The sequence below is a fragment of the Eschrichtius robustus genome, chromosome 3 (genome assembly GCF_028021215.1).
Source record: "Eschrichtius robustus isolate mEscRob2 chromosome 3, mEscRob2.pri, whole genome shotgun sequence".
Classification (NCBI taxonomy): Eukaryota; Metazoa; Chordata; class Mammalia; order Artiodactyla; family Eschrichtiidae; genus Eschrichtius; species Eschrichtius robustus.
Window position 1 is genome coordinate 153,474,765 of NC_090826.1, and position 13,437 is coordinate 153,488,201.

At 37.7% G+C, this 13,437-nt stretch overlaps 1 protein-coding gene across 1 annotated transcript in view; it reads right to left on the reverse strand.

The window, feature by feature from the left end:
• Window positions 1-13,437, reverse strand: part of LOC137760733 (complement receptor type 1-like) — a 169,677-nt gene that overhangs the window by 26,332 nt on the left and 129,908 nt on the right. The window contains exons 31-36 of the mRNA XM_068537637.1: window positions 8,798-9,196; window positions 7,256-7,432; window positions 7,072-7,174; window positions 5,803-5,888; window positions 3,843-4,070; window positions 2,692-2,868 (exon numbers count right to left, since the gene is read on the reverse strand). Coding sequence (XP_068393738.1) covers window positions 2,692-2,868; window positions 3,843-4,070; window positions 5,803-5,888; window positions 7,072-7,174; window positions 7,256-7,432; window positions 8,798-9,196 — 1,170 coding nt within the window. The remainder of the gene's footprint in view (window positions 1-2,691; window positions 2,869-3,842; window positions 4,071-5,802; window positions 5,889-7,071; window positions 7,175-7,255; window positions 7,433-8,797; window positions 9,197-13,437) is intronic.

Sequence of the window (13,437 nt, forward strand, 5' to 3'; positions counted from 1 at the left end):
AAGACAACAAGTAACAAGTGTTGGCGAGGATGTGGGGAAAAGGGAACTTGTACACAGTTGGTGGGAATGTAAGTTGGTGAAATCACTATGGAAAACAGTATGGAGGTTCCTCAAAAAATTAAAAATAGAACTGTCATGTGATCTAGAAATTTTATTTCTGGGTATTTACCCTAAGAAACCAAAAACACTAATTTGAAAAGATATATGCATACCCATGTTCATTGCAGCATTATTTACGATAGCCGAGATATGGAAGCAACCTGAGTGTCCATCAATGTATGAATTCTTCATCCAAAGAAGATGAGGTATACATATATACACACACACACAATGGAGTATTCCTCAGCCATAAAAAAAGAAATCTTGCCATTTGTGACAACACAGATGGATCTAGAGGGTATTATGGTAAGTGAAATAAGCCATACAGAGAAAGACAAATATCATATGATATCACTTATATGGGGTATCTAAAAAAATAGAACAAACAAACAAAACAAAATAACAGACTCATAGATACAGAGAACAAATGGGTGGTTTCTAGAGGGGTGGGTGGGAAAGGTAAAGGGAATCAAGAGATACAAATTTCCAGTTATGAAATAAATAAGCCACAGGGATATAATACACAGCATAAGGAATATGGTCAATAATATTGTAATAAATTTGTATGGGGACATGATTACTAGATTTATTTTGATGGTCATTGAATAAAGTATGCAAATGTCAATGTAGTACATGTGAAAGTAACATAATATGGCACATCAATTACATTTCAATTTTCAAAAAAAGACTCCATATTTTTAGAAAGTTCCCTGGCTGATTTTGCTAATGATAAAGACAGAGAATGACTGCTAAAAACCATGTTTAAAGAGGACAGTTATTAAGACAAAATGAATTTTATTTACATGAGAAGAAAGCAGCTGTCAAGAGAATGGAATATTACCCTCTTATTTTCAGGAGAAGAACTATCACAGAGTCTTAATTTTTATAATTCATCTTTGAACTATTCCCTGAATCTTCATATTTCTTTATGTAACTAAAGCAAGGAGGGACGAGCTTTCCAGTTTCTGCAGAGCCATGGGGACTCTGATTTTGTGCAGTCCACTCTTGCAAATAAACACAGGAGCGTCTCTGTGGCGGGCCTAATTTTCTCTATCTCTTAAATCAGAGGGCTAGGAGGACAAGAAGGATTTAGGTTGGGGAGAGCCCTAAGATCCTATAACCACAGCAGCCATAGGACTAACTGCTCCTCAACATTAGAAACACATGCATGTCTGAAATCTCTCTTGCCTCATCCCTGACCTTAGTCTAGTATTTCTAAAAAGCAAGAATAGAAAAGAAACAAACAAAGCAAAATCACTTAACTTATAGTTTTGCAAAATCAAAAGAACTACATTTGAAAGGAGACAGTGTTCTGAAAGCAGAACGTACACCAGAATTTCGATTCTTGCCTTACAACTTTCTTCAGTGTCTGTAATTTACCACAATCTTTATTGCTGAAAACTATATAATTTTATTACCCAAAGTGTTTTAGAAAGTCATCATTTGAAAAAAGTTTTTAACTAATTAAAAATTCACCACTGTAATGCATTATGAAACACATTGAGAGAATACATTTTATAGCTAGAGTTGTTATGGCTTGTCTAACCAAGCTGTACTTTGTAATTTGCATCTTTCTGTTACAGATTTGGATAGGTCCTGGCAAATCTCGGGTTTTATTTATTTAAGTTTGAAGATGAATTAGTAAGTGGTGCAAACAATCTCTGCTGTATGTTTCCTGTGGTAACTTGCCTCAAATCCTAATTGGTGTTAATTTTGTGTATTGTAAATGCTTGAATTTAAAACTTAAAAATGCGTGTTTAAGGTTCTTTTTGTAATTATGAGATATAGTAAAGTGTGAATCCATTAAAAAAAGGAGACAGTGTTCAGTGCAGTGTTCAAATGCAGGGGCTGAGCTGGGGTCCAGTCCTAGCACCACCACTGCTGAGCTGCGGATCACGGACTAGTTACTGGATCTCTCTTAACCTCAATTTCCTCCTCTGTAAGATCACAGAAATAATAATCCCACCTCATCAGATTGTTTTGGAGACTAACACCAATAACTTTCGTAAAGACCTCAGCATCATGCCTAGTCACAGAATATTATTTTTATTTCCACACTTTGTAGCTTTTTAGAATATTGCCAACAAAGATTTTAAAGTCAGATGTCATTTTTATAAACAGACTTGCTCCAGGGAAGAGAGGAAATAAACACCTCACCTTTAGCCCTGGAGATTGTAATGAGGCTTTGTACCCAGTAATTCTAGGAATTAATTGCTTTTAACCATGCTTCAGGTTCAATATTCCGCACAACAAAGTGTGCTTCTAAGTCTCCTATTAATCTCCTAAGGGTTTTTGTGAGGACCACCTGTGATTCTCTCAGGTCCTTTAGAGCTGAAATATTTTATTAGTTAGAAGCCCATAAAGCATTTAAAATTGGTGTTTGATGTCTATTGTACTACTGGAAATTCCAAAAGTTCTTCCTACTTATTTGGGAGAGTTGAGGGTGCTTGGACAGCCTTGCTTCCTACCTTTTCTTCTGTTTTTCTCCAACTCTATTGATACTCATTTTATGATCCCCTCAGAAGTGATCTCTCAGCCTTATTAGCCTCATGCATCAGTATTTAATAAAAATCAGGCAAGAATACCAAATACCTTTGCAATAAAGATCAAACAGGCTCCAGGTTCCCTGGTGTGTACAGAAAATGAAGGCCTTTCCCACCAACTTGTAGCCTGGGTCACAGGTGTAGTTGACTGTCATCCCAGGAAGATATGGAGAGGCATGTCCTGCAATGTGGTGGCCATTGTTGATCTTGGGTGGATGTGGACAAGCTAAGAACAAATTCCCTCCAAAACACAAGAAAAGACATTCAGTTAAACTTAGAAGTATGAACACTCCAACACAACTAATAATATCTCTGTCTATTAGAATCACAAGAAAACCCAAGGCAGGCAGGTCCCAACGCACTAAATGTTTGCTGATCAGTGGGAAAACCAAGTCTCTAAAGCCAGACTTCTCAGCCTTTAAACAGGACCATCTGTAATCTCTACCTGTAAACTGCATCAGCTGGGAATACCACTGGGATCCACAAACTACCAATTCAGTGCATTCTGTCCTCACTGGAGGACGGAGCTCGTGTGGATAATCACAGCCACAAGTGCACCTGATTGTCTGGTACTGTCGTTTAAAGCCAGACTAATATGTAAAAGGAATGAGCTACAGAGGTCAAGAGCACAACCTTACATTCCACTTCTCCAGGGCATCCTGAGTTCCCTTGGCTAAAGGTGAGATGAAGGGTCAACAAAATACAGTCACATGCTGGAGCAGAACTCAGAAATAACAAAAGTAGGATAAATTCCTATATCAGAGTTTCCTTAATTATTTCTACAACATCATCAATTCTGAAATATATTACTAACATCAACATGTGCTTTTTGCTCTGCACACCCATCCATCTAGTATAAAGACAACTCAGTAGAGATGGCATAACAATGTTTTCTTTGGCATTTGTTTTCAGTGCTTTGAAAATATTCCCTATAAAATCTAGGCTTCACTGATTCTCTCCACTCTCTCCTCTCTTCACCATCCCACAATCATCACTCCAGAGGGAAGGGTCATCAGAACACCCCCAACTGGGACAGAGTGTGGCACATCTAAAGCCATCTGTTATTCACCTGGCAGGTAATTCTGTCCCATATTTATAACAAAGCTATATTCACAAGCAAAAAGGACTGTCACTACAGAAATATGGAGGTTTGGCTTAGACATACTGATCCTTCTAGGGCATGGGGAAATGTGCACTGACCATTAGGAACAGAAAGTTCACAGCGAGGGGCAGGGCCACTCCAAACCCCATTTCCCTGACTGTCACTGGTGCAGCGGATGGTGCTCTCCCCAGTGAGGCTGAAGGTCATCCTTCTGTCTGGGTGGGAGTCACATGTGTAACCAATTTCTTCTCCATAAGGAATGTCTCCCAGAGAAGTTCCTGTGTGTTTCCCATTAAGGATAGCTGGAGGATTTGGACAAAAGATTTCTAGAAAGAACACGAAAGTTTTAGGTTCCATTAGTTTCAATCAAAAGGATTATAAAATAATTATGCCCTGTGATTGTTGTATTAATACATTTTTTCTATGACAACGTACTTAAATTGGATGGAACTGAAATATGTAAGGCTTCCTCTGAGAAGGATCTAACTCAGGTGAGACAAATTACAGTTTGATATGAAAGTACAAAATGCTCTTCAGGTAGCTAAATATTTAATCCATTTGGAGTTAATTAATTTTTTTTCCAGCAACTATTTTATTGACTAATTTATGTCAGGCATCATAAGAATCCTGGGTTGACAATGGGGTACAACACAGACAAGATTTTTCCCTCAAAGATTTGAAATTCTAGGGAAATCTGGGTTAAGTTTATTAAACATGGACTATCATTTTCAGCAGATGAATATTTTTCTTGATGACTCAAGACAATTATCATCAGTACCAATACCAAATATACAACAGTGTCATCAGAATACATTGATTCCCATAGGGCTCTTTATAGCCAGATTAAAGGGCCTCAGGGAGCCTGTTTTTCTTCTTCATTTTTGTTTTTTCTTTCTTTGAAGCTATCAGCTGACATTTCTTTCTGTCAAACAGTGTATCTGTTTCTAGCAGTTCCAGCCCTGAAACTAATTTGATGCTCTTAATCTGGTACCAATTTAGGAAGAGATATCAGATCTTGTCAGAAACGTGTATAAAGTGAGGGTACACTAAAGATTGACTTCTCATATCTGGATTATAACTAGGTGCTTGTTTTTCCAGTTTACTTATATATTTATTTTCAGCTTTATGTGTCACAGGAAGGTTGAGCTTGCTTGATATCTGCGTTTAATACATATTGAATGTTCTTGTAAAGCTCCACCATAATCCCATAAGATGTTCAAACAGACTTCTAGCAAAGCATTTTAACAAAATCCAAAATAAAATGAACAATCTAGTCATCAGGAAAAGGCATTTTAAAAAGTCTTAGTAAACAGAGTAGGACAAATCAGTATTGTTTTTGTACATAGAACACTTTTATATATTTATCAATTTCTGAATCTTTATTTGAGTTTTATTGAAATTTAGGGCACCTCACCTAATCATTTCAAATATTGACTCACCTTCCTGCACCACACTAATTTATCCTAAAAATGTTTTCTTTTCTCTGTAACACTTACCACTTTTTGACATACTATTTTACATATTCTATTTTTAAATTTGTTTACTGGTTTATTTTCATTGTCTGCCTCCTTGAACAGAAAATGAACCTCGTGAGAGCAGGGATAACACTATTCAGCACTCTCTCTAGATTCAAAGTCCTGGCACATGGGAAGCCTTCCTCAATAAATACCATGAACAAAATGAGAGGCTGAATAAATAGTTCAGATATGTGAGAAGATAAAAGGACATAAAAATTTAAGAGAAATTACTCCTTGGTGATAAAACTGAAAAAGTAAATGAATAAAGAAATTTTGGTGTACTGTTATGTCATCTACTTTCTCCCCACATATTCCCCACAAAATTCAACACTGACATTAAACTAGTGACTTACAGATTAGTAATATGAACACATGATGTATAATACCTGCCAGACCTTTTTTGAAATTCTTCCAACAAAGAAGTATTTTACCAGTAATTTGTTAAATAAAGATCCAGACAACAGGTGATTCCATGAGGTGAAACATACTAGAAAAACATAAGGGGAGATATCCAGACTGCAGAGTTATTCTTTCTACTCACGTTCACACACAGGAATACTGCTGTTCCAAAGGCTCTTCATTCCAACCAAGACACAATGAGAAGCAGAGCTGCCTTTTAATCGGAACCTAAGGAAAAAAAAAAAAGGTAGCAAGTAGGGGAGAAATTCCCATTTCTCCATCTCTTCATTGATAGATGGTCAGCTTTCTCACTTCAGCCTAAATACCATTAAGTCTCAGTTCTTTAGGAACCTGAATTCAGTAGTTGCCAGAAATTCAGAAGCCAAAGTATTGTAAAGTATTACGGGGTCCTGTGACAGACAAAGCAAGCAGAACTTGTACACTTAATAGTCAAACAAACAACATAGCCCAGTGTCACCTCAAAAGTCCCTGAACAAAGAGGTGGACTCTCCCCTGTGCCCTAGACCCACACCCATCTCTCACTGACAGTCCTCTGACATTCCTCTTATCCTCATTAGTGGGTCATGAGAAAGAACAGCTCCTGATCTGGGGAAGCAAAGCAGGGAACATCTGAAAAGAACCGACACTTCTTCTTGCCACTACAGCTGTAATGGCCAGAAGGAGGCTAACAGAGGTCTCTGCCACTGAAATGCCCAGATTATTATTAGATCCTAGGGTCCTTATGAAATCTGCTCATCATTATTGGGTGGCAGACTTTGTAAAAGTCAAAGATTCCTGGAAATTATTAAAAATAACTACTATATTGCCCAGTCTTGTTACCTCCCACAGACAGTGCATTCTACTGAGAGTCCTAGATCCACATGAATAACTAATAATATTACCTGAAACAATAATATTGGCCATTATGATTCCAATGTCAAAGATTTTACTGATGCAAACAGATGTGATTGGATTAAAAATACTTGCCCATATACTATTACAAAGTCCACTATTGATTAGTTTTTAGTTTCCTAAAACAACCTTTGCCTGATTATCACATTGCAAACAATTCTTGTCTTATACATTAAACTTTTTGTTAGTAAATTTCCCACAGAACTATAATTATCTGCCTCCAAACAACTATTTCCCCATTTACTTGAAGCTCCAACCATGAATTCAAGATTAGTGTCTATATTTATGTTTGTATTCAACATTGAATTGCATGTGCCAATTTCTTTATCTCCTGATAGTGGTGCCCCTGGGTCCTGACACATTTCAAAACTGCTCAGAAGTCAGTCTCCCCAGGTACTTCTATTCCACAGGTCAGCCTTACTTTTTGGATTAACTCCTGAACCCAAGAGAGTCACTACCCAGCACTGTGTTCCTGTTCTCTATTCCAGGTCACACTTACCCCTCATTACAGATGAAGGATACTTTTGCTCCAAGCTGGAAATTAGGTGGAAAGAGCACACGTCCATTAGGAAGTTGGTCCAGGAAGTCAGCACATGATTTCACTAGGAATGAAAACACAGGAGTGAGATGTCCATGTGAGGGACAAAGAGATTGATCCGCAAACCAGATGAAAGTATAGGCACCTGCACATCTGGGAGTTTCTGGGCTCCAGTCTCCCTGGGATGTACAGTGCAGAGAAGCAGCCCCTTTGAGATCATAGCCAGGCTCACAGCTGTAGAACACTTCCTGGTCAGAGGAAAAGTCATCCTTGTGGCTTGGGATGTGCTTACCATGCAGGATTTCTGGAGGTGGTTGACATACTGAGGAAAGAACAGCAAGATACATGTCAATTATGGAGAAATATCTTTTACTATATCCTGTGCCTACCAGGGAGTTTAAAAATCTTATTTATACAGTGTGGATTTTAAAAGAAAAGATTTGCTAATTCAGTACCCACAGTTTACTGATGAGCAAACTAAGGCCACAGGGCAGAGCTATGAGTAGAATGAATCTTTCTCCAACACCTTCTCTGTTTTTTCTACTAAAACATTCCTAAGACTACAAGCAGAATGTTCCTTTTGCTTTCTAGGATTGTCCATCCAGTACAGAGCTGTGAGAGCTGGTGGACTGTTCCACTCTTACACTTCCTAGAAAGCTATCCTTTCTGGCTTCAACAAGGAATACCTTTGCCCAAGTGTCATCCAACAGACCCCACACCTAGCTTATCGTACAGTTAGTCACCCATCCCCCTTCATCTTTTTTCCCAGATCCTCCTTGAGAACTGTAAGCTTCTGCTTGGTCCCTATGTGCCAGTCTGGAATCTTCCCATTCCACTGCTAAGCCAGGCATTTCAGCATAAAAAGACAAGAGAAGCCACCAAGAACAAAATCCCCTTAAAAGAAAAAAGCCATAGACTTTTAAAAGAGAGAACATATTGTTTAGAGCATATTTTGACTCAAAAGTTTGGCTGCCTCCATCCACAGACCAATTGGTGTGTTCTCAGGGAATCAGAACACACTTGAGCCTCAATCTGAACTGTATACAGTGGAATAAAAATGAAAACATTTGCTTGGATTTGAGCAAGTCGTTTCCACTTCCTGAGCCTCAAGGTTTTCAGTAATAACATAGGGGAGTTGGAACAGAATGACTGATGTCTAAGGCTTTTTAATCTGATGCTATCATTTCGGAACCCATGGCTCATTTGCCTTCTGACCTTCTCCAATGATAGATCAATGTCATTGTTATCATACATTATTGTTCATAGTACACTTCACTACACATTATCATTGAGCTCTGCAATCAGAAAGGCTCTTGAATTCTAGGCCTTACTCTGTTATTTACTAGTTCTGTGACCTGGGTATAGTTCCCTAACATCCCTAAGACTCAGTTTTCTCAATGCAAATAGGAATAAGTATAGTTCCTACCTTATATGCTTGCTTAAGTATTAAATTAAACAATGTATATAAAATGGGTGCATTACAGATGGGACACAGTAAGCAGTACTTGACAATTATTATTATCAGAGGTAACAGATAGTACAGCTAGTATTATGTTTAGAGGGTTTATCCCAATTTCATAGGCTTGCATGCCTATACACACACATGCATACCCTTTCCTTAGTTTCAACAACTCCTACAATTTATACTCCCTACACCCCCAGCAGAGTCTCAGTGGATGAAACTCACCCCTGGAGCAGCTTGGCAGCTCAGGTACCCATGTGTTGTTGGCCCGGCATTGCACAGTGTTGGACCCTCTCATGACAAAGCCAGGCTGACAGCTAAATCTCACAATCTCATTTAAGGAAAGTGAACTCTTATTTCCCGACACTCTAATTCCATTTTCAACTTCTGGAGTTGTGCATTTATTAGCAGAAATACACTGAGGAGGAAGGCTGCTCCAAACACCAAGTTGATTGTCTTTGCTGGTACAGTATATTGACTGTTCTCCCACGAGGTCAAACAGCTTTTCTCCATCTGGCCCAGTGTGACACTGATAAGTTACCACTGTTGCATATTGATAAACGTTTCTATTGCTGCTGTAGAAGTCTCCATTGGATATGGCTGGGGGTGGTTCACAATGTATACCTGGGATAAGGGAGAGTGTGGTAAACAGCTTAACTTTTTATTTTTTAATACAACTTTTAAAGAGAAGTTTTAGTTGCAGAACAAAATTGAAAGGAAAGTACAGAGATTTCTCAAACAACTTCTGCCCCTACAAATGCATAGTCTCCCCCATTATCAACATCCCCCAGCAGAGTGGTACGTTTGTTACAATTGATGAACATACATTGACACATAATAATCACTCAACATTACAGTTTACATGAGGGTTCACTCTTGGTTTGCAAAATTTGTGGGTTTTAACAAATATGTAATGACATGTTTCTATCATTATGGTATCATGCAAAGTATTTTCATTTCCCTAAAATTCCTCAGTGCTCTGCCCATTAATCCCACCCCCAACCCATCCCCTGGCAACCACTGATGCTATTCCTGTCTCTGTTATTTTGCCTTTTCCAGAATTATTTTTTTTTACTATGAATTATTTTACTATGAATTTAAATAACAAATACAAAGAATCAAGTCACTTCCTAAACTGTAAGTAATTACAGTACTGTTCTTTTGTTCTAATATTTGCTAATATCATGTTATTTACATAGTTGAAATTTAGTTGTGTATGATTGGGTTCTGTCCATAATAATTTCATGTAAAATATCCATGTATTATTAAGGTTTACATACTTATGATTTTAAATGGATAATCTATGTGATTTTATCATAGATTCTTAAGTTATTTACTTACTGCTGGGCTATTTTTCTATTGTTTATTCAATAACATCTTTGCAGGTTAAATATATTACCTCTGCCACTACTCATCAAGTAAAGACCAAAAAGAAAAGAGTCATGTCAGTATGTATTGATACTTTTTTCTCTCCCCTTTTATTAACAATGAATTGGTCATTCATATCTGAACAAAAGTGCCTCTGCACATTACACCAGAACACCCAGGAAATTTTTATCCATGCATGCTTCAGGAAGTGGGTTGGTAGGACCTTGGATGGGGTGGGTACAGATCCACTCTCACTTGCTGTAATTGGAGAAGAAGCAAAACTGAAGAGTACAAAACAGGGTGGACATACAAGGAGACAGAGAATTTGTGGAAGTCTAACCAGCCTGATGGGAGAATCAGGCACAGTATAAGAGGAGGATAGAGATGAGTTTGGAGGCAGAGGAAAGGGATTGAGTTCCCCTGCCCCAGGTGACCCTGGCAGGGGCTGGGCTTTCCCCTCTGGTGACAATAGCAAGTTCCCTCACAGAAGAGGTGAAAAGCAAAAGTGTTGAATGATTTACTGCCTGGCTACCTAGTTGCAACTGGAGGGAGCCATTGCTCTCCAGAAGCATGAATTTCTGAGAAGGGACTTCCTTGACTTGGGGGAGGGAGAGGAAAGGGAAAGAGGTGGACATGAATAACAAAGAGCATTGAAGGAATTCTTTGCCTGCTGTCTGCTTTGAGATTTTAGCTCTACTGGAGGATCCTCTTACTGCTCAGTGGTGCTTACATAAGCCACAGTTGCTAAGCCCACACCTCTCCTCACTCTGCCACTAGCTTTTCCTATGTCATGTTTTTTGTTTGTTTGTTTGTTTGTTTGTTGTACCCTTCCTCCGAAATGCAGCCCCAGAGCCAACTCAGGTAAAAAGAAACCAAAGCTTGAGCTATAGTGCCACCTGTTGAATTGCAATAATCAAAGTAAACAACTAAGAAAAGTATGCTGTACTTCAAATGCACATTTTATCAAACATTATGAAAAGTCACAGTAATATGGTACCACAAAAACCCCAATAATTCTCTAGCAACCAAATCCAAAGGCACAGAATATTGCAATCTGACTAAAAAAGAATTCAAAATAGCTGTTATAAAGAGATTCAATGAGCTACAAGAAGATTCAGAAAGGCAATTCAGTGAACTCAGGAATAAAATTAATAAACAAGAAGAAGTTATTTACCAAAGAGACTGAAATTTTTAAAAAGAACCAGACAAACTCTGGAGATGAATAATTTAACGAATCAGATGAAGAATGCATTAGCAAGCTTAGGAAATAGGGCAAATTAGGTCAAAGAAAGAATTAGCAGCCTGGAGGATAGGAATTTAGAAATGACTCAGAAGAGGGGAGAGAACTAAGATTTGTAAAAGGTAAAGAAGACCTATGAATCAATTACAGGAAAAAAAAACTGTAAATAATACATACACAGGTAAAGAAGACCTATGAATCAATTACAGGAAAAAAACTGTAAAAAATATAAACACATGGAGGCTAAACAATAAACTACTAAATAACCAAGAGATCACTGAAGAAATCGAAGAGGGAATCAAAAAATACCTAGAAACAAATGACAGTGAAAACACGCTGAACCAAAACCTATGGGATGCAGCAAAAGCAGTTCTAAGAGGGAAGTTTATAGCAATACAATCCTACCTCAAGAAACAAGAAACAACTCAAATAAACAACCTAACCTTACACCTAAAGCAATTAGAGAAAGAACAAAAACCCCCCAAAGTTAGCAGAAGGAAAGAAATCATAAAGATCACATCAGAAATACATGAAAAAGAAATGAAGGAAATGATAGCAAAAATCAATAAAACTAAAAGGTGGTTCTTTGAGAAGATAAACAAAATTGATAAACCATTAGCCAGATTCATCAAGAAAAAAAGGGAGAAGACTCAAATCAACAGAATTAGAAATGAAAAAGGAGAAGTACCCACTGACACTGCGGAAATGCAAAGGATCATGAGAGATTACTACAAGCAACTATATGCCAATAAAATGGACAACCTGGAAGAAATGAACAAATTCTTAGAAAAGCAGAAACTTCCGAGATGGAAGCAGGAATAAACAGAAAATATAAACAGGTCAATCACAAGCACTGAAATTGAAACTGTGATTAAAAATCTTCCCACAAACAAAAGCCCAGTACCAGACGCCTTCACAGGTAAATTCTATCAAACATTTAGAGAACAGCTAACACCTATCTTTCTCAAACTCTTCCAAAATATTGTGAGGGAGGAACAGTCCCAAAATCATTCTATGAGGTCACCAGCACCCTGATACCAAAACCACTCAATGTCACAAAGAAAGAAAACTACAGGCCAATATCACTGATGAACATAGATGCAAAAATCCTCAACAAAATACTAGCAAACAGAAACCAACAGCACATTAAAAGGATCATACACCATGATCAATTGGGGTTTATCCCAGGAATGCAAGGATTCTTCAATATACACAAATCAATCAATGTGATACACCATATTAACAAATTGAAGAATAAAAACCATATGATAATCTCAATAGATGCAGAAAAAGCTTTCAACAAAATTCAACACTGATTTATGATAAAAACCCTCCAGAAAGTAGGCACAGAGGGAACTTATCGCAACATAATGAAGGCCAGATATGACAAACCCACAGCCAACATTGTTCTCAATGGTGAAAAACTGAAACCATTTCCACTAAGATCAGGAATAAGACAAGCTTGCCCACTCTCACCACTATTATTCAACATGGTTTTGGAAGTTTTAGCCACAGCAAGTAGAGAAGAAAAAGAAATAAGAGGAATCCAAATTGGAAAAGAAGTAAAACTGTCACTGTTTGCAGATGACATGATCTGCAATGACATGATCTGCAGATGACCTGAGAATCCTAAAGATGCTACTTTAGGATGCCAGAAAACTACTAGAGCTAATCAGTGAATTTAGCAAAGTAGCAGGATACAAAATTAATGCACAAAAATCTCTTGCATTCCTATACATTAATGATGAAAAATCTGAAAGAGAAATTAAGGAAACACTCCCATTTACCACTGCAACAAAAAGAATAAAATACCTAGGAATAAACCTACCTAAGGAGACAAAAGACCTGTATGCAGAAAACTATAAGACACTGATGAAAGAGATGAAAGATGACACAAACAGACGGAGAGATATACCATGTTCTTGGATTGGAAGAATCAATATTGTGAAAATGACTATACTACCGAAAACCATCTACAGATTCAATGCAATCTCTATCAAACTACCACTGGCATTTTTCACAGAACTAGAACAAAAAATTTCACAATTTGTATGGAAATACAAACGACCCTGAATAGCCAAAGCAACCTTGAGAAAGAAAAACAGAGCTGGAGGAATCAGGCTCCCTGACTTCAGACTATACTGCAAAGCTACAATAATCAGGACAGTATGGTACTGGCACAAAAACAGAAATATAGATCAATGGATCAGGATAGGAAGCCCAGAGATAAACCCACGCACATATGGTCACCTTATCT